Genomic DNA, 22481 nt, shown 5'->3' with positions numbered 1-22481 from the left:
CGTATGTTAGTACTTACACTATGAGTAAGTTATGTTCTTTTCACTTTAGCCTATTTTGTCACTTTCTTTGACGTTTACTATATTTTAAGTGTACCTTAAATGAATAATGCATGGTTGCTCTATTTTAAATTATTTATTATACGATCAGGAGGGATAAGAGTAAGTGCTTGAGCCTCCACTCTGAGGTAAGAGAACTTTTTGCCCTGTATTAGATCTTACTCCATCTGATCACTCTCTTTTAGTCGGTAAAAGGTATCTTCACATGGTGCGATTATGATCCAATGTGAAGATGATTTTAGATTGTAGCTATCGAGTCACTAGGGCGTTACAGATGTGTATTTTAATAAAACATTGTATAAAATGAGAATTTATTTATTTCATAAAACCCACATCAAGCAGTTGCTTGTCAGTTGGTCAAAAGTTGTTTTTACGCACCAAAACGCAAATTGGGAATATGCACAATAATATTGTTTTTCGTTGATCAAATATTACTTATACATCATAAATCATCTCATCGATTAACTTCCTTTTATTTTGAGTGTGATCATTGATCAGTTATAAAGGGAGCTTCATCTTAGTAATTTCATTATTTTTTTATCACTGCTTTCATTTTCAGTCCAATATCCATATTATTATTATCATCATAATTTAAATTATTCCCCATTTCTATCTCGATTGTACATTCCCTTACTTGGGTATACCTATATAATACTGGTAGGGGTTTTCAACACCGAAGGAATAGTCATGCGGTATGTAGTATTTTGGCTTCGGTGCTGCACCCTGGGTGTCGTGGAAGCGTTTGTCCAGCCAGACTGGCTTGAGGCGATTGATGTATGAGTCGTATAGGAAGTCCAATACAACGTGACAGTCTAGCACGGTGAAGTAGTGAGTAAGGTTGGAAGAACGCAGCGTCATGGAAAACGCTCCCAAGCCGACTAGCCCGTCCCATCTGTAAAGCATTACTCCGATTTAATATCGTCGACTGGCCATAGACGGACGGCAAGTTGCAGTCGGGACCGGCTGCTCTAGAGCGGTCACGTTGAAATTTGCAACGACCGCTCAAGAACTGCTCAAGCGGTCTGTGTATTGCGGATATGAATTTAGTATTCATATCCGCAAAAAACTGCGGTACGCCGTGGTTTCGACTGCAAAATGCGGTCCATCTATGGCCGGCCTTAAGGCACTATCAGAGAAGTTGATTCGTAGGCAGATTTCGGACGTAAGTCGTGATCTGGTGGTAGCTAACATAGCTTGACTAACTGACGTAGATTCGCCATCTACCTATGAATCAATTTTATCGATGAGATAATTTGGGAGCGAACAACGTGAAGCTGTAGCAAACGCTGTGGTAAAAAAACTAGCAAGAGAAATTCACAAAAATTCTTACAAACCAGTAGGTACGAAGGCGTCAGGCGAGTGGCGACACATCGTTTGCTTAAGTTTATTGTCATGAAATAATGTACCTAAGCGTTATATTGGTGTGAACGGGGAACCCAATGATGCCTAAGCGTTGATTATCTTTTGGCTTGAATAAGACAGATTTGCGTCTGTGAGTAGATGGTATTTATCTGGTCAATCCAGCAACTTGGTGACTTAGTATTTGCTACAGTTTATCTAGAATCAGATTTTACCTCCAGCTGGTTCCTTTAAAGGTGCGATGTAGCCCCGCCCCGCTGTCTATCCCGTATCTAATGTAGTCTGCTTCTATGCATATGAACCAGCCCCATTCCCCCTGAAAAAAATATATGGGGAGATTGATTTCTACGGCAATAAGCAGTATATACAATGCAATAGAAATAAAGCCAGTTCTGTTTACGCCATTGACTAATAGGCAGTTACTAGTTAGAAGTAAAAGAAAAATATATATATTTCTTCATCTCTACTTTGCTTCCCATTTCCGCATCATTATGTAGCTGATTTCGTGGTTTTCTGTCCCTGTTTCTGTTCTCTCTGTCTTTCTCATGTGGTCTACAAAAAAGCGAGGCCACGTTGCTAGAATGCGTTACATTGCCGCTTTGAAATCACATATTGTACGCCACATCACAAAAAAACCTCGTGCGTTGCGTCAAACGCAATGTGCATTGGGCATGAATCAATAAGGAATAGAATGTCTTGAAATATGTATGGTAAAACGTCGATGCGTGCTTTATTTTCTATTACCTTCGGGCAGGGGTTGACAGCTGCATAGGTTTTATAGTCATACTTGAACCACGGCATGGGTTTCCTCTTGTACGCCCAGATGTATTGGAAGCCAACGATGTGGAATACCTCGCCGCTTGGCACCGGAGAACGGTGTTCGCGACTGCGGACAGAATGGAAATTAAGGTAAACTAAATGACGCATGCAACTCCGTTGCGACAAAACTTATTTATTGCTCGGAAACCGTATATTTCCGGGACAAAAAATTATCTGCCCTTTCCCGTCTCTTAAAAATATCTGCATAGTGCTATCAAATTTCAATAAAATTGGTTCAGTTGTTGAGGCACAAATTACTATTTATCACAAGAGAACATTACTATAAATGCCCTCTCTCGGGACTCAAAGTGTCTGCAATCTGCATACCGAATTTCATCAAAATCGGTTCATTGATTTAAGCATGACGAGGTAGCAGACAGACGGACAGACACAAAAATTTCAGTCCCACAATACTCGCAGTGGAGTCCTCACGGCACCGGTCCCTATAAGAAGCCAATTACCCACACGTTACTCACTTTACTTCCATGGTTCTAACTGGCATCCTCATCACTCAAGTCTTAAGTTACTCACAAGTAGTCCTAATGTTACTCACGAGTGCGAAGTCCCCCTCATGCAGGTTACAGCGGAGTCCCCTTTCAGGTACCAACCGTAGACGTTGGCGGTGGTCGCCCAAACCGCTAGGTCGAAAGTAAACGGGAACGGATGGGAGCGGTTCACGTGCTCTGGTTTGTGAAACTGGGGGACAATCAATCAATCAATCAATTAATCATGCATGAATAGCTTCCACTTGGTCACCGGCTTCATTGAAACCAGCTGTGTAAGAGTATAGTGCCCATGTGTACAGAGCAATACAAAATAATTCTGCAACTTGGGCACCTAGTAGATAATACGGCATGATTTAATGGCTGTTTTTTATGCTCATCCGACGCATTCATGCGTCGGATGCGGATGCGATGAGAGATCTTTTCATCTTTCTTGTAAGAAAATAATAATCAGGCCTACCCTAAGAACATCCACTGATCTCGTTCTATAGTTAATTTGTAGATCAGCTTGACTGCAATACATCCAGGACATTTTATGTAGCTCTTTACGTTCTCTAAGGCTTCGGTCTTGAAACCAGCGGGCAGAACCGTGTAGTACGCCGCGCGCCGCGTCGTTCGTTTTTCGGGGCCTGTCCATATAAATCTTTACATTGTCACGTGCCGCGCCGCTCCCACCCCGCTGCCCGCTGATTTCGAGACTGAAGCCTTAGATGATAACAAGCCAAAATCATCACTCCTCTCTACTCACAAGCGGATGGAAGTGTATCCTGGAGACGCTCATATACATGGAACTGTTGAAGGTATTCGCAGAATGGTCGTACCAGAAGCCGAGAATGTTCTCTAGCGTGTTGTACCTAAAAACGATTAAATTGGGTTATTTACTCGTACGGGGTGCTGTACCTATAGATAGCTGGATCTATAGATCCAGTTATAACTAAGCTACGCTCCTGCTGTAAATAACCCAGCAGGAGCGTAGTTACCACCATATCTGCTGTATCAATTATACGAGGCCCCTGGCCCTTGGGGTCCTCCAACGTTACGCACGTACATTTATGTATGAAGCTGGTTGTAATCGGTTTAGGTATTTTAAGGAAATCATAACAGTAAGGCCGAAATGCACTTTTTAATAGTTTTTTTGCCTTATATTAATAGAATACGATACTGTTAAAGTTGACCAATAATAATGCGTCTGTACAGATTGAATGGCTTATGTGACTATGAAAAACAAAGGCTTAATGACAGCTACAACTGGTGAATATGCGTATGGCCTAAGCATCTGTGGGATATGTGTGTGGTGGCAAAAGGAAGATCTTCCGACCGAGCGAGGTGGTATGCCCGGTCAGGCAGAAGCCCACGTGATATATTTCAGCTGTCGTATATATAACGACACACTTAGAAAACTTCGATAGCGCGATGCAGGAATGATAGGCGAATTGTGGGTATCGCCACATCACTCCCCCGAAGACCAGAGGTCGAATCTTGAAGTCTGGTCGCTTGAGTCGCCAGTGCCAGAGAGTTCCAGTGAGTCGGTACTGTTGCAGTGAGTCCCAGTGAGTCGGAACTATAAGCTGCTGCACAGGATCCAGCTGCCGTGCGCGGCCGATGCTACATGCTGACCAGGAGAGATGTGCTCTGCTTGCTGACCGGTCGGTGTAGTGAGAAAGCCCGATGATGCCAATGCGGAGTCGCTCAGGCCGCGGTACATTGCGGCTAGTAGACGAGGTACCCGATGAGGCGATGCTGGCTGGCGCAGTGCGGAGGGGCGGGGAGTGATGATGATGAAGGAGGCGTGTTTTGTCGCGGCTCACCAATGTGGGATATGTGTGTGATGGCCAAAGGAAGATCTTCCGACCGAGCGAGGTGGTATGCTCGGTCAGGCCGAAGCCCACGTGATATATTTCAGCTGTCGTATATTTACCGACACACTTAGAAAACTTCGATAGCGCGATGCAGGACTGATAGGCGAATCGTGGGTATCGCCACACATCTTTAGTCATACAGAATACTGGCTTACCAAGTAGCCCACCTTTCCAGGTATTCTTTAATTTCCTACTCATATGACATACCCTATTCTATCCTTCAATACGAGCCACGTTGATGAAGCAGTGGTCAGCAAATGTCGCGTGGTGATCAGCGCGCCAGTCGCCAACGGAGTGAGCCGCTTGTATACCGTGACGCAGTAGCATGCCAGGTTCCGGATGTTCTCCTGCAAGAAACCTTCACGATTAAGAGCAAAGCCACTGTAAGTTTTACTGTGCGTTACTGCTACGCACGGTAAAACTCTGGAACTGATTGTCGCCAGCAGTATTTCCGAACCAATACGACCTTCAAGAAGAGAGCGCATCTTAAAAGGCCAGCAACGACCCTGCAACTCTTATGATTGTTGCCACGGACGTATATATGGCGTCCCTAACGTAAATAGCGGCCAAGTGCGAGTTGGAATCGCCTATCAAGGGTTCCGCTGCAGCAAATAGGCAACGTGTTTAGGAAATCAAAAATATTTTTTTATACATGTACCGCACCGATTTTAATCGGCGAGGTACATATGTTATTGTTGAAATTGGACAAGTAAGATGGATAGTAATGGGGGGGGTCCGGACCCCCAGGACACCCCCCTTATATACGCCCATGGATGTTGCGAGTGTCCATGGGCGACGGTAGTTGCTTTCCATCAAGTGACCCGGTTGCTGGTTTACCCAAAATAAAAATAAAAACCATACGTAAACCAATCGTCAAGTAAATTGATTTTTAGAGTTCTCACCAATAACCAACCCTAAGCAGACCCACCCTAACCAGTTAAAGAGGGAGCGTATTTCTGTTGCGTTGCAACGCATGTCGCACCGTTGCGACTCATCAGCATCCTCCCATATGCCTTTCGTTTCATCAATACACCGCGTCCGATGCAATGCATCAATATGGTATGACGTCATAACGAATGGTAAAACGTACATCGGAGCGCAAACAGCAACATGCAACGCAACAATACAACGTCCGTTGCGATCAAACCTCCAAAAATGTTGCAGTTTCGTAAGATCCGGATTTGAAGGCATTTTGTTTGTGGGATTAAGTAAGAGGAATTGGGATTTTTCATTGAATGTAAATAATATGCGATTCCTTACATCAGATGCTCTGCTATGCAGCCACGACAGGGTCTTGTAGTTGGGGGAGATGCGGTAGGGTCGGTTCTCCTCCCTTCTGGTACCATCTGACCAGGGCACCCATACTGGTTCCTCTATTCTGGAATAAGATTATAATTTATATCCATACGATGCGCAATTTGCAGCAACATCGCATCATTTTTCTCCAGTTTTGCTCACAGATCTTAAAGTTTTACATAACCTACACTAATTAATTCTTATCGACTTGTAAGGAGATTTATATCATACCTATAGTCCGGACTCTCCCAGAACTTATCCTTCAGCGGCTCATCGGCGCCAGGCTGGTAAGGAGAGAGAGTGGGCTGGTGGAAGAACCAGTTGTGCTCGTACTCTTCAGGGAATTTCTCCTTCAGCTCCGGGAGAGGATAGTAATCGCTGTAGGCCAGGGTCTCGTGGAGAAGAAGGAACCTGGAAGAATTTAATTTGGGAGGATATTTTTAAAAAAAGCTTCACAACTTTTAACAATCTAGTTATAGGTATCTATACCTATCATTAGCTCTTTATTTACTTATTGGTCTTATACATGGTGTAACAAAACTAAATGATAATACTTTAAGTTGTGTTCCATAAGTCCCTTGTATTGAGTTCACTGTGAAAGTAGCAGCGCTGAAAGATAAACTTTGTTTTCACCTTTGTATGGAAAAATTCATGACATGAGGGTGCTTGCCCATACAAATCACAAAAAAATGCTCTTTCAGCGCTGCTACTTTAACTTTCACACCGAGCTCGATAATATAGAGTACACACTACACATACACACCCTAAAGTATTGTCACTTAGTTTTGTTACACTCTGTATAAATGTAGAGCGTCCGTGGCCTAATGGGTAGACCTTCGGTTCGCACTCCTAGAGGGTGCAGGTTCGAACCCGGGTGGAGGCGTGTACCTATGAGACATTTTCTGATCTCAAGTACATAATACGGACGCTCGTACGGTGAAAGAAAACATCGTGAGGAAACCCGCACATAGTTGGTCCCAGACGTATCGACTAGTTCTTTCCTCTGGACTAGGCCGACTATGATGCGAGAATGCCGTATGCGCTTGGGCATACCATACGGACATTTAAAAATCTTGTCCCATGCACTATAGTATTTGAGGAGTGGTTACTTCGCTCTGAAAAATACTATATAAATCATCGTAAATGTGTAAACTAAAGTCTAAAACATACCAACAGACAAATGTCCTCATGGTTGCCAAGATATTCACAGACTGTAGGGAAACCTTAAAATCTCTTAAAAGAATTCGCAGAATATTCAAGTGTTGTCAGCTAAGAAATTGTCCCAATTTTAATACAGAGTGTTACGAAATTAAGTGATAATACTTAAGAGTGTGTATGGGTTCTCTATATAGAGTTCACTGTGACACAAAAAAAATACTCATTCAGCGCTGCTACTTTCACAGTGAACTCTATACAAGGCACACATACACACCCTAAAGTATAATCACTTAGTTTTCGTACAACTTGTAGATAGCAAGTTATTTAACTGAACAAAAAAATATAGAGTAAAGAGCTAAAATTAAGGTATGCCCTTTAAACCAGGCGCGGTCCGAAGGGGGGGTCACAGAGGACATGACCCCCCTCCCCAAATCTAAGTTCAAATTGAAAAATCTCAAAATCTTACCAAATAATAAAAGGAAATTGCTAGCTAACCCCAGACCACCACTGCATCCTTAGACCTTAGACAGCTGTCAACCCAGAACCGTCCGAGGGCGCAGATAAAAAAAATATATTAGTGTAGTGATTAGTGAGTGACCCCCCCCCCCCCCCCCCCCCCAAATTTCAGGCTGCGACTGCGCCTGTTTTCATAAGGTTTTTAAAATATGTATTGTATGCACGTGGAAAACATTATGGGCCTTCCACTTTTGATAACTAAAATATTAAAACTGCAGGTTGTGTTAGATTATTGCAAACCCAATCAGTAGATTTTGAATTTAATACAAGCAAGTTTTTCTTTTTGTAGCTTTATACTTTAAGTTTATATATATTTGTATATTTTAGATTGTATTTTTTAGTGTTTAGATTGTCCGCTGTATCTTAGTTAATGTACTTATTATATACTTACCCTTTTTGGTCTTAAAGGTTATATTTACAGTAGCAAAGATTAATACAAGCATACATTTAAATAGGTTTAAATCTCGGTATCCTCAAATATCCATTTCCATACTTCCATACTAATATTATCTGTCTGTCTGTTACCTCTTCACGCCCAAACCGCTGAACCGATTATGATGAAATTTGGTATGGGGATATTTTGACACCCGAGAATGGACATAAGATACTCTTTATCCTGGAAAAATGTACAGTTCCTCCGCGATAAATGAATTTTGGTGCAACGGAGTTGCGGGCGTCATCTAGTAGGGAAATAAAGTAACAAAACCTTGCAACACTGCCATTGTTCGAAAAGAATTTTGTTTCTGCAAAATATTTGTCTCTGAAAATTTTTCAAGTGAAGATGTTGCCAAGAATTTCGGACTCTCGCTTGATCGATTTATGACAATGCAATATTCTTTTATATATACAATAAAGGGGCAAACGAGCAAACGGGTCACCTGATGGAAAGCAACTTCCGTCGCCCATGGACACACGCAACATCAGAAGAGCTGCAGCTGCCGGCCTTCTAAGAGAGAATAGGTGAGGGTAAGGAAGGGAACAGGGAAGGGTAGGGAAGGGAATAGGGTAGGAGATTGGGCCTCCGCGTAAACTCACTCACTCGGCGAAACAAGCTCTGTTTCACGCCGGTTTTCTGTGAGCCCGTGGTATTTCTACGGTCGAGCCGGCCCATTCGTGCCGAAGCATGGCTCTACCATGTAGATTTGTTATAAATGCAAAAGTGTGCCTGTCTTTTGTTACGTCTCTCAAACCGCCCAACCGATTTGAATGAAACTTGGTATTCGAAAATACTTTGGGACGCAATAAAAAAAACTCATTGATTAAATTAATTAAGTTTTTAAATAAACGTAATAATTATTATAATGTTTGTAGTTCTGTGTTTTAAGAAAACGTAGTAGATGACGTAAAATATATTCCTCTTTTTGGAATCGGTCAGAACAGCGATTACCCATTGTGTATGGTAGATGTTTGTTAAACATGAGACGATGTAGTGAGCTCATGTGTTTGGTCGCTATTTTTTGTGTAAGAATTTAAAATTACTATAATTTCTTAGAAAGCCTAGGTTTTTACAGATAGTGGGGACTGTTACAGTCATTTTTGATCTGAAAAAAGTTAACTTATACTTGTGGTAAATAATATAGAAATATTTGTGACCTACAAAAAACAAATATAATTTGAAAGTTTTTTTTTCTCATCCAGGTAGTCCAGGCATATCTAATACGACAGAAAAGAGGTTACGATGATAATTTTAACGTTCTACTCAATCTCTATAAAATGAATCCTTTGAAGCAGTCGAACGTATTCAAATCATTCTCCGATCGAATACTTTTACCAAGGCCGAGTCCTGACTCGAATAATAACGGAAAAGAAAGTGCCGAAGAAAAGAAAGTAAATACAACTAAAGAAATCAAACCCACAACAAATGTGGTAGATAACAGAAAAGATGATAATAAGAATACTTTATCTATTCTAAAAGATAAGATTAGAAATGATTCTTTAATTTACGATCTAAATTTGAAATTAGATACTATGAGTGCAGAGATTATGAATATATTAAATTTGCTTGGGAATAATAAAACACAAACTGAAAGAGATGAAATTATGAATGACAATAATGGTCGATATGAAAATGTTGAAAATAAGACTAATGTGAAAGCTGTTAGGAACGATAAGTCTAAAAATTTAGCTCAAAATGCAAATATTATACAAGAGAACGATATATTTCGAAATAAAAATGTAACGCAATATAAAACACAGAATTTAAATAAAACTAGCCTAGACTCCTTGAATTATATTCCTGGTAACCGATTAAAAAATCCAAGTTTAGATCATAATGGAAAAGTAGGAGAAAACAATATGCCCAATAGAAATAAAGCCACAAATCCTGCTTCTGCTCCTGAACTGAAGATTTATTCTGAAGAATATTTAAGAAACACGATTTTTTATGATGAAGACTTTGATAATGATCGCGCTTATAAGGTACAGGACAATGAAATCACCGATAAGGACAAATATGTGAATGCTGAAGTTGTTATATTTTAAAACTAGGGTGAAAATATACTTTAATTCATTTATCTTTATTTTAATACTGTAGTACAGTATTTCCCAAAGTGTGGTTCGCGACCCACTGGTGGGTCGCTGGTAGATTTTGGGTGGGCTCTGAAACTATAGGACGATTGTCGTACTCGTTCGATTGTCATTTACTCGTTCGTTCGTCGTCATGGCTGCGTGCGGGACAGGGGCGGGGCATTCGAACGCAAACGTAATTGTAAGTAAGTAAGGCTGACGATGATGACAATATGGTGGTGAACTACGATAAGAATAAATGGGTGAATGCTGCAGCAGCAACATACCGCTGCTTTTTGTCTTCATGACGCAAGGTGGATGGGATGGGTCTTTCTTGTAGATGGATCGCGGTCCCGACAAGTTTGGGAAACACTGCTGTAGTAAATAACTGTGCTAAAATTTTAAACGACTAAGCTAGAAGAGAAGAATTCTCAGTCGTTACATTTTTTGAGTATCTTTATTTTTTACTAAGCTACTGAATTCAAATTTATATTTAGAACACCGCACTGTAAAAGAATAAAAAGTGATCTATTAAATCCAGAGCAAAAACGACTACCATGTCCAAGTCGTGAATCCATTCAGTAGTTTTTGCGTAAACAAGTACACACACTTACTCGGTTATATTTAGGGTTTGCCGCATTTAAATCTAAAAGGTATCATTTCTATAAGGTACTACGGACAAGCATACATTTTTGAAGCCTCTATTAAATCTAGACTCCTTAATAACATTCTTACATTACTTATTAAGCATGTAATGTCCTGCTAGCCACCCTAAATCAGGGTTATGTATGCCAGGAAATTTGTATGCATAGTGCACGCAGAGAAAATGCGGATGTGATAGAAAGTGAATCGTTTTAGGAATTCGATAGCCCTGTTTATCATTCGTCATCAGCAGCACATGCAGAGGCTTCTTACTAGATTGATTCATCATTAAGTAACAATAATTTGGGCTACTACACAGAATAAAGCGAGACTTGCTAAGTTTAATACATAACTTTCAGCTTATTATCAAGCATTTGGAAGCTTATAATAGACGGTTTAATCATAGGCTCCAACATCTGTTTATAATAGAGCCCGACAAAGCTTTAAATGAACGTGGCGAAAAAAATAACTAACGCTGTCATCATACAAAAACGCAATTTTTGAAAGTTCTCCTTTACCATCAGCACCCCCACCCACCCACGTTAATTTAAAGCCACACACACTTTACAGAAAATAAAATAATAGTTGAACAATAGATATGATCCATACTAGGCTACGATTGCGTTTGATCGGGAGGAAGATTTTGGGGAGGCCTTTGCACAGAAGTGGGACGGCATAGGCTCTTAAGAAAATGTTTTTTTTTTGCCAAGCAACTTTTCAACCATTAGAAAACTGCTGTGTTTGTGTCTGATACGTTTATCGTTATCAGACAAACAAAAAAATCAGCACAGCATCAATTTTGTTATTTAGGGTAAGGAGTAGGACAAGGAGCATTGAAAGACCCCTCTACTTGACACTTATATGATAAAGATTTATTTACAGAAGCGAGAATAAATAAATAAATAAATTAGTCGGTCCGTGGTCTAGATTTGGCCAGCGTAGGCGATATCGTGGGCGTCCTCGTAGGACCTGGCCTGGTAAGGTCCGTGGGCGTCCCACGCTGGTGCGTGATGATCTACATGATGCTCCACGTGATGCTGTGGGTAGTGGATCACTTCGTAGTTGACCACCTTTGGCTTGGTGAACTTGAAGATGACCATGGCCCCTGGAAGAGATGGACAGGTTAGGTGAAGGTAAAAGAAGAGATTTTAATGTCCTTGTAGCTGAAACAGGTGCTAAAAAGGTCAGCAAATGTACTAGATAATACTCGTTATGGTTAACATGATAACATAAGAAATAAGTTTTGTGTCCTTAAAGCTAGAACGAAAGGAAGATTTTCATGTTGTAAGAGATCTAGTCTTAGGTCTTAGAAAACCAGCTCAGTAAAAGATAAGGTTAGTAATAATAAGTAGTCAATGAAATGGTAAGTAGAATCATTGAGGTTTAAAGGTTACTTAAGGTTTAATTTGTCTATTTATCACCTACTAGTAATGTCTAAAATTGAGGTCACTTAACTAAGAAGCTTATTTAAAAATAATAATCCTGTGGAGGCATTTAGTGTCTGAAATTTTGAGCTAAATAATTCTTACCAGAGAGGACCAAGGAGATAAGACCCAAGGTCAGAGCCTTCCACGTCTTCAGAGCGATGAGAGAGAGCGCCAGAGGTACCAGCACGGAAGCCTTGAACTTAAGACCCAGGAGGAAAGGCAGGAGCACCTTCTTGATAAAACCTTTTTCTGAAAGAAGAGAATAAAATTAGATTTATTCCGCTAAAATTGCTAAAAACACTTTTAATCTGATATATCTCAAAAAATCCTGAATAAAAACAATGATGATCAATCCAAATAAGTAGAACACATACTGCTCTTGATCCTCAAGGGTTTGGGGAGCTTGATCTTCTTCTTCCTGCCCTCAAAGGTCTCGACCTCCTCTTCACCATCCAAAGGCATATCTAGTTCGGAAGGCAAGTCGGTGAGAAGAGACCTCGGCACGTATTCCGAAGCCGCACTGCTGACGATTTCTGCAGGAACCTTCACTTTCACCGAATGAGTTTGGAGGAATCTGTCAACTTTGTCGAAAATCGCGTAAGTGGCGTCCTTCGCCATTCTGGGGTCCACATCATTGTCCTCTTCGAGCACAGCTGTCTTGACTATGGAGAGGTTATCCGTGATTTTGATTTCATCATCGTTGGAGACCCTGCTAATCCATTCCAGTGTTCTCGGCTTGACGCACTCGATGGAATATTGGCTGAGGCATTCGCTGTAGATGTTCCTCGCGAGGTTTGAAGCCGTGTACGCGCTAGCGCACCCGGCTATGTACAACAAAACCACAAGTTTGACCATTTTCACTTTTCACTGACGGCAGTGCGTATCCTCCTGCCGTAACGCTGGCACTGTTTGTCAAGGATGTCCAGCCTTCGCTATATATACCAGCATTAATACGTGACGTGCTTTCATTGTCATGGTGCTGCTAAGGCCGATATTTTAATCAAAGGTGCTATGGAATTAGAAAACTATCGCCTCACTAATAAAGAATTTCTTTCGTTCATTATCAGGAGGCATTTTGAATATTCACGCTAAGAAACTTAAAGAAAATAAGCAAATGAACCAGCTAATTACTAGGCTTCAAGTTGTATCTTGTTATGAACTTTATAACCGACTATATAATAGAATAGACGCGACACGTGAAGTAACCTAATTTGATCCAAAACGCACTCCCAATTATTCGTAGACTCCCAAGTACTTTTAAGCAGAGGGATTAAAAATTATTATGTTTCTTTAAAGATCAATAACATAATATTAAGTACATGTCTAAAAAAATGTTGCACTTTTAAAATTCTAGGTCTTTATGAAAATAAGCCTCTTTAGTGCAAAATATTGATTGCACATTTTAAGAATAACAATAAGGCACCGACTCGAATTTTAATACTTTCTTGGCAGCCTCTACGGACCGAAGACCGACTAATACTTGTAAATATAAATAATCCTATTTATACTTTGTAATCGTAGTGTATGTACGCAAAAAATATGTTTAATAGTAACGATAAATTATTTAAATTATTCGAGTTATGGTCAATTTTACTTTAAGTATAAGGTCAAAAGGTTCACGATTTCGCCAATTTTTCTAAGTGGTGCTTAACTTTTTTGGCGATATTTAAATAAGAGGAAACTGTTTATTATAAGATGATATTTTACATAAAACCTAGACAGGTTTTATACGTAAGCTATAGGTTCAAATCAACATAATATTATGTTAGTGTTGTAAATCAACATAATATTATGCTTTCAATATGAAAGAGTTTTCTCTTTCTTCCTTATTTATTTCAGTTGTCGCTACGAGTATTAGTTTCGCTCATTTTATGAATGAATTTTTAAGATCTCTAAATTGAATGAAATGTTTTTTTTTTGGAACTATTCTATAGATTAAGCTTAGGTACCACAACATTGTATAAACTAGCCTGCATATTTTCACTCACAATAATATTAATTAATAACTAGCTAAAAGCCGAGCTTTGGGAGGGCTCGCGTCGTCACCCTTGACTGACAAATGATAACAATCTACATATAAATAAAAATTTCTAGGTTTGTTAAAGTACGAATCAATAGGCGTGATAGTTTTTCCGTAAAGTGTACCACAAAATGATACTTATATCAATAACTTTTCGTGGTTGGTTACCACTTTCGATCTAGTTTTTTGCACAGTCCTTGTCCTGTACGAGGACCATGCAAAAAAATTACCCAAAAACGCAAACAGTATTTCAAGCAGCTATTGTAGGAATGTGTAGTGCGGGCACTAGTGTTTTTTTTTTCAGGACAAGCTCTCCACAAAATCTAGACCAAAACTACATCCCAATTCGGTGACCATTAACCCAAAACTTTATGATTTATTATCAGCTGTTCAATTAAGAGTCTAGTCACGAAGTCGCATCCGTTCAGCGTCTATCTTTCACTCTGGACGTATGATTTGAATCAACAATTCATATGAAAACCACGCATTACGTAAATACGATCACTTTCTTTTATGTAAGGAATAGGGATAGGTCTATCATTAAAAATTCTTATGGACGGTAGGGCTTATGATTATGGAGAGGAGTTTAGGCAAAAAGGTTCGATTTTTTTCTGGTAAGTGGCAACTGCAAAGCAGTATCGGCGTAAGGAGGGGCGACGGTAGGCGACCGCCCAGGGCACCGTATAAAAGGGGCGCCTAAGGCACCCACTTCTTACTTCTTCCAGCACCCTGGGCGCCAAAGAAATGTCGTCCAGGGCGCTGGTTGTGCTAAAACCATAAAGTTAATATACCTAGCGGAATAGAGAAACAAAGGCCTGAGCAAGCGAGATGTCACTATCAGTAACACTGCGTGGTAAAAAGAGACGTGTGATACATGACAGCAGAACTCTTTTTTTGACGTCCAGTCGGCACTTGTCGGCACGTTGACAAACGTCGGCACGAACCCATCGATCGTGGAATAACGAGACACAATAGCTTATCTATTGTTATCGCGGCCGGATGCGGCCGCTTAGGGCTTCATGAAATCTCATTTGTCACTTACACAGATGCTTGTGTAAGTGACAAGTGTATACGTACCTACACATATTTTTACGCACAGATGTAAATAAATTTCGGTTTCGTTTCACAGCTCGAGATTGTTGCTCTTTTCCGCTAGTATATTATTATGAGCTTTATGGCTAAAAACGACACTGATTTATAAAACATTTAAAAAAAAAATCAGCTAAAATGCTACATGTACTGGGCTATACTTAATAGGATTCATTTTCTTAATAGGTCCACTACAAAATACGTACGTCATTATAACGTAGAGTAAAATGAAAACTAGCCTAGGTCGTAAACTGTAAAGTGGCATTTTATTTTTTGTCAGTCGCGGTCGCTTACCGCGAGGTTCGGAAGATCACCTTTGGTGCGGTTTCATCCTAACTTAAATAAAAGCGGCAATAAAAGAAGTTCTACAGTCTGGATCTATCTTCTTTGTGCTTCAGTCGACATTAACTACTTCTTTGCTGGGCTCAGGGCCGGTTTTAGCACTACCAGCGCCCTGGGCGAGATTTCTTCGGCAAGGCGCCCAGGGTGCTGATAGTGCTGACAAAATTTGGCGTCCCTTTTTATCCCCCCATCCCCCCTACTGGCTAGGCTTGCTGTAACCTGCTGTTGATGAATAAGATTTTTTTTAATTACCTACCGCTTGATGACACAATAACGATAAGATGATGAATTGTTATCTATTGATTTGTGTTTGATTGTAGACAACTATTTAGGACGATTTCGCCTGAATCGCAGCATGAATACAAAATTATATCTAGCTGATACCTTCGAATCTATGCAACAAAGATGTAGGTACTAAAGGTATGAAAAGTACTTAATTATTATTGATTATACATATTGTGATAATATTATTATAATTAAATATTATTATGTCTCACTTAAAATATGAGAATTACCTACTTATACACAACCGTAGACAAGGACTAAAATATATTTAACATAGTGCCGAGAGCAAATTTTAAATTTCGCGCGCTTGAACAGTTTGACAGATAATACTTTTTTAGTTTTAATCAAATTTATTTGTGTGTTGGACGGTGGATGGCGTAAATAGGTTGGAAATAGGTTATAATTATTGGTGAATTTTTATATTTTTTAACTTTTTATTGTATTGGCTGTATTGCCTCAAGTTATTCGCCTTTAGTAAAGACAATAAAAAATATAACGTCAAACAAACGTCATGCACATCAAAATGCACATAAACGTCATCGCCGATAGAAACAGCCCGAAATTCTGAACGAATTTTCTACAAATTGCAATTTAATTCCCGTTTCTGAGAATTTCTTTAGTTTTTACCGAATTATCCGTCCTAAAATGTTATACGCCTGAAGCTAATACGGTGTTCTGTGAAAGCAAATGTGTGTGTGATTGTCGCTCGTGAGAACTATTGACCATGGCAAACAATCGGATTCCCTCAGGCCCTAACACTCCTGGAAGCCAACAAACTCCTACCCAGCAGGGCATAAAGATATTCATCCAGAGGGATTACTCAGAAGGGACAGCAGTGAAGTTCCAAACGCGGTTTCCATCGGAGTTGGAGGACAGAGTGAGTGAAAGCTATGTCAACACGCCCTAACGTCCTTGATTGTAATTTAATTCCTTACCATTATTATATGCAAAAGTATGTCTGTCTGTTCTTCACGTCTAAAAAGGCCAAACCGATTTAAATGAAATTTGGTATAGAAATACTTCAAAAGACAGGAAAGTGTATAGAAATTTGTGTTGAGGAAAAATTTACGGTTGCCGCGCGATAAAGGCGGGCGTTACTTTATTATCGTGATTTGTTGTTACATAAAGTGTAAACAATAAAACCATAGGTAGATTACTTAACAAGTGGACTTCATACTCATCATCACATGCTCATTATCACATCACAAAAATAGATCTATAGATACGGCATGTCGTTCCTTTTGTATTAAAACGAGTGTGTCACTTTTTTCCTAACACTGTGACGTACCAACGATAAGAAATGTGTCCATTATCTAGGCCAACATTTTTATTTTAATTTATGCAGCTCAGTACGGCACTTTTACACATTTAGGCATTTTTAAAATTCCGATTGACGTCAGATTCTGCTAGCAGACTAAAGAACAGACTTTCAAAAGACGAGCATGGTTCGTTGTTTGGGAACGCGATATGGCACGCGAAGTACATACACATGTGGTATCTATCTTGATATAATATGTCTGTGTTATTATCATAGTTTTCCTTGTTAACACCTCGATCGTGTTTATCTCAGACACAATAGATTTTAAACTGTTATGCGGCAGCCGGCTGCCGCTTGAGGATTGATGGGTTAAATTCCTTATTGTGAAAATATTTAATACTGATGTGTCTAGTTCATCCACATATTTTGTAGTGGTTGGTTGTTGTATTTTATATATTCTCACTAATTTCTATAAAACTATTATGAATTGATTATTGCTTAAATATTAAGATTTGTAGATTATTGATAATTAGAATCATTCTTGTACCACAATGTACACTTTCTTAAATTTAATTAAACTAACATATTATAATTATTATAATATTTTGTGTCCTAAATCTTAACCTTAAAATTACAGATAGACAGACAAACATTTGAATACACAATGGAGAGGTTGAACGAACATTTTGAAATGGCAGAGACGGCGGACTGTAGCACATACTGCGAGGGATGTCTTGCGTGTCTCACGGCATACTTCATATACATTTGCACAGAAACACACTATGAAAAGGTAAGAAGTAACCATACTATATTTTAAGTTATATACTGTACTCGGCAAAACATGGCGGTAGTGGTCATTGACTCCATGTCAAAATTTTGTCATTTTCTATATAAACCGTGATTGACAATGAAGTGTCAGATGTTGTCAGTCACGGTTTATATAGAAAATGACAAATTTTTGACAGGGAGTCAATGAGCACTACGCGTTATTGTTTCGCCTAGTACAGTATAGGTAATAGGTATAGGTCTACCAGAATCTCATGGCAAATTTGGATGGGAGATTTTCAAAAAATATCCTTAATCATTGGATATTTTTTACATTTGCATGTATCACACACAGAATCAGCCGCTATGTGAAAAAAAGCATCAAATGTTTTGCTCCAATTTTCCCAGTATTGGCAGCGTCAATTTCTTTTTTCCATTTTTTGCCATCAGATTCTTGTAGACCTTTATTTTTATCAGGAATGCGTGTGTGTGACGGCAAAGGTGATAAGGGTATATGATTAAACAACCTGCAGTAGCAGTTTATATCACTTACCACAGAGATGAGACTATAAGATCGGATCTGTCTGTTCATGTCCTAGTCCGTTTTATCCCAATCAGGCTTCATAATTATACTAAGAGTATTTATTTGATAATAAGTACAAGTGGACCCCAATTTTTTTTTGTGTGTAAATAGTTGTTTATTGTCAAAACAATGCATACATTTTTATTTAATTGATTTCAAGTTGCACTTGCTAGTTGTGACACAAATTCTTAATGATAGTTTTGTTCACTCTGGTTTCTAAATTAAGTTGTAATATTTTCGTTGATCATAATATTATAGCAATATTATTACTGTCATATTTGAAAATAAATCTTCAACATGATAATAATAATTGTACCTAAGTGGTTACAAAATAAGAACAGTGCATATTTTTTTTGTAATTACTATTTTCAATACAGATACACTGATATTCTGTTACTTAAAATTTTAATATTATTTCTTGTCTTAAAATGTGACATTTAAATTGATAGCGTTATAATTTAAAGCTACTGAGCTGTTTACATTTAAATCCAAATGAATTGAAACAATGTATGGTAATCACATAAATTATAATAAATAATTATACATAGTAACCACATACTTATAATAATCTCTTCCATTTCAGCATTTAAGGAAAATTTCCAAGTTCATCGCTACCCAAAATGAGAGAGTGTACAACCCACGGGGTATACACATAACAGACCCTATTCTCAGAGGGTTAAGGGTCATCGAGATAACAATAATCGACGTACCAAACTGTCAGAGTCCGACTGGCAACTCCACACAGATCAGACAGACTTGACCACCATACGAAAACAGGGAGTTTTTTATGTAACAGTTAAAAAATATTTATATACTGAACATATAATGTATTGGGCCTTGAATATGTGTAGCTATATCCCGTGGTCATGTCCGCATTATGATAGTTTTTGGCATGTAAATGATCCACTTGAATGTGTGGGATATTGTGAAAATCGGAATCTATTTGAGTGGGAGTGAATGAGATAAGAAGCCGTAGGTAAAATGGTGAAATCCTCCATCATCCTCATTCCGACTGTACGTATGTATAGTATATTATAGACAATTTTGCCCGGCCGCACATTGTCCGAAATTTCTGATACGAAACATTTGAACGCCGGCCGGACCGCCACACCGCACACTATCCGAAATTTCCTTCCGGCGAGTTCGAGCTCACTCGGCTCAGTACAAAATGTAAGAGAGAGCGCGATCCGTCAGAAACATTTGAACTGACATCCGATCAACATCACCTGAGTCATCTGACACATAATGTCAGACGCCCGCCGGAACGCAATTAAAAATTTCTGCCATCCGATAGACGGCATCTGACAACTCACCCGGACCGAACGTCAGATACAAAATATATGAGCAGAGTGCGTTCCGGCAGGCATCTGACATTATGTGTCAGATGACGTCGATCGGACGAGTACTCTGGTGTTTCGTCCCAAGGTTTTTAGGCCCAGTGGGCCCAATGACCAGATATGAATTTTTAACATTTTATCATCTAGCGATTATCAGAAATTTCGGACAATTTGCGGCCGGCCTTAAGACATGTACTTCCACTCACAAACAATCCCTTTGTTTGTGAGTGGAAGTACATGTCTTCGATTTTGTCTCGCATCAATAGAAAATAGAAATGGCGTTACTTTTTCATAGTTCTAAGTTTAAATATTGTATAAATTGTAGAATAAAGCTAGCGAGTAAATGCTATTTCTAAAATTGTAAATACAAACAAGCCCCAATACTTAATATGTCGTATATAAATATGTTAATAAAATTATAATTATAGGATATAAAATAAAATACTAGAAATAGAAGTTGCTCAAAGTGACTGAGTTTAATCTATGAACAATTTTCAATCTTTATACTTACTATGCTATGTAATCTAGATCTAGATATTTTCATAAAAAATATTATTAGGTTTGATTTATATGTGTCCGCCTAAACGCGCGGTTTGGCGGCTAAACCGCGAAATCACAAGCAATTGTATGTAAATGACAGTGTGACTGCGTCGCTATTAATATACTACTAGCTATTTGACCGAGCTTTGCTCGGTATTCGATAAAACACGAATACAATGACATTTTATAAATATGATTCCTAGCTAGATCGATTTATCGGCCCCAAAACCCCCTATATACTAAATTTCATGAAAATCGTTGGAGCCGATTTCGAGATTCCAATTATATATATACAAGAATTGCTCGTTTAAATATATAAGATTACTAGCTGTCCCGGTGAACTTCGTGTCACTTTAAAACCTTCCCTGGACTTCTACGAATGTTTTAAGACTAAAATCAACCCAATCTGTTCAGCCGTTTTCGAGTTTTAGCGCGACTAGCAAATTTGAAAAGCCATTTTATGGATGCGAGCGAAAAATTTTGTAACCCTTTTTACAAAAAATGGGGAAACATAGGTGAATGAAATTTCGCACAATAATAGTTTATAATATGGTGAAGGAGTGCATCGAGCTAATATTATTTTGAAATTATGCTTTTATCATACATTTTTTTAACAAATAAATATCACACACACTACAATGTGCACACTACCATATTTTTGAATGACAAGCTTGTACATACGAATTATACTCTTTTGTTTATGGTTGAAGTCTGTTGTAAAATAAAAATGGATTGTTTTTTTATTAAATCTGAAATAGTTAATACTTAATAATAGTTAATACTTTTATACGTGGGAGAGTCATGCTTCGGCACGAATGGGCCGGCTCGACCGGATAAATACCACGTTCTCACAGAAAACCGGCGTGAAACAGCGCTTGCGCTGTGTTTCGCCGAGTGAGTGAGTTTACTGGAGGCCCAATCCCCTAACCCCTACCCTATTCCCTTCCCTACCCTCAACTATTCCCTTCCCTTCCCTTCCCTACCCTCCCCTATTACCCTATTCCCTCTTAAAAGGTCGGCAACGCACTTGCAGCTCTTCTGATGCTGCGAGTGTCCATGGGCGATGGAAGTTGCTTTCCATCAGGTGACCCGTTTGCTCGTTTGCCCCCTTATTTCATAAAAATAAAATAAAAAAAATACTGTAAACGGGGAGCCAAAAGAAGAAGATAATTAAATTTAAGGTCGGATTTCGACCATTGGGCGATCTCTAGTTTAAATAAATCGTTACATACATCTGCTTGTGATCTCGCGATGTATCGGCCAAACCGCACGTTCGCGCGGACGCATATATAAATCCAGCCTTAGGGTGAAGCCAACCGTAATTTGTGAGTCGCAGAATTTCGGCTGGCAGAAATCCTGCTGCATTCGGTTTCATACAAAAGTCCTGTTTGATTCACACGAGCGTAATTTTGGTTCGTAAATTTGTCATGATTTGTATGAAAAGATATTTACGCTGCAGAAATTCTGCGACTCACAACTCACAAATTACGCTCGCTTGGCTTCACCCTTAAGGTACAAGTTGGAAGCCGGCTACATGAAGTTGCAGCAGACGACGTGTCTGCTGCAACGTCATGTAGCCGGTTACTATGTATAAGTGTCGCTAGCTTCGTGTCGCTAGCTGCGGAGGGTGTTTCATAGAAATACATACAAACCAGTAGTGTCGCGACGACACGTCGTCCGCGGTTGCTTCATGTCACCCGCTGCCAACTGGCACTTTTATACTTACTATAATAAATTCTTAACGTCTTTACTATGAAATGTCTATGATTGGATTCGTTTCTAGTTGCTATTTTATATTTGTCAATATTCTATTAATATCACGAGTGTGCTTTTGTTTGTGTTGTGATGATAAAATGTATTATAATATCGCATCGCAGGCATCTGGTTGAATCTGCTATTTAATTTAAATGACTAGTCAATTCATTGAATGAAACCATTTAAAATTACTAAAGGCCAACTCGTCAAGTATTTACTGTAAATGAAATGGTTTCATTCAATGAATTCACTAGTCATTCAATCAAATAGCAATTTTAAACCAGATAACTGCAATACATAGATGTTAAATGCTCGTAATGGTTTTTTTGTATTTTGATCTCCGTTTATCAAATACGATGGTCCAAT

The 22481-nt window shown here is 39.0% G+C and overlaps 3 protein-coding genes across 3 annotated transcripts; 1 reads left to right on the top strand and 2 right to left on the bottom strand.

Annotated features, from left to right (window-relative positions):
- Positions 1-621: 621 nt before the first annotated feature.
- LOC121737534 lies at positions 622-7170 on the bottom strand. The gene is made up of 9 exons (XM_042129188.1): positions 7064-7170; positions 6125-6304; positions 5858-5975; positions 4805-4944; positions 3487-3592; positions 2789-2931; positions 2161-2302; positions 1632-1732; positions 622-949 (listed from the first exon to the last, which is right to left on the bottom strand). Exons 1-9 carry the CDS (start codon positions 7081-7083, stop codon positions 688-690), a joined length of 1212 nt encoding a protein of 403 aa, XP_041985122.1. The 5' UTR covers positions 7084-7170; the 3' UTR covers positions 622-687.
- Positions 7171-11585: 4415 nt separating this feature from the next.
- LOC121737535 lies at positions 11586-13030 on the bottom strand. The gene is made up of 3 exons (XM_042129189.1): positions 12516-13030; positions 12244-12390; positions 11586-11819 (listed from the first exon to the last, which is right to left on the bottom strand). The coding sequence occupies exons 1-3, from the start codon at positions 12994-12996 to the stop codon at positions 11638-11640; spliced, it is 810 nt and encodes a 269-aa protein (XP_041985123.1). The 5' UTR covers positions 12997-13030; the 3' UTR covers positions 11586-11637.
- A 3383-nt stretch (positions 13031-16413) lies between these two features.
- On the top strand, positions 16414-19325 carry LOC121737609 (golgin subfamily A member 7). The gene is made up of 3 exons (XM_042129269.1): positions 16414-16754; positions 17773-17925; positions 19067-19325. The coding sequence occupies exons 1-3, from the start codon at positions 16602-16604 to the stop codon at positions 19241-19243; spliced, it is 483 nt and encodes a 160-aa protein (XP_041985203.1). The 5' UTR covers positions 16414-16601; the 3' UTR covers positions 19244-19325.
- The last annotated feature ends 3156 nt before the right edge of the window (positions 19326-22481 follow it).

Source organism: Aricia agestis, chromosome 21 (assembly GCF_905147365.1).
Source record: "Aricia agestis chromosome 21, ilAriAges1.1, whole genome shotgun sequence".
In the NCBI taxonomy this organism is placed as follows: Eukaryota; Metazoa; Arthropoda; class Insecta; order Lepidoptera; family Lycaenidae; genus Aricia; species Aricia agestis.
The sequence above is the reverse complement of the archived record's forward strand: the minus strand, read 5'-3'. Positions and strand labels throughout refer to the sequence as shown.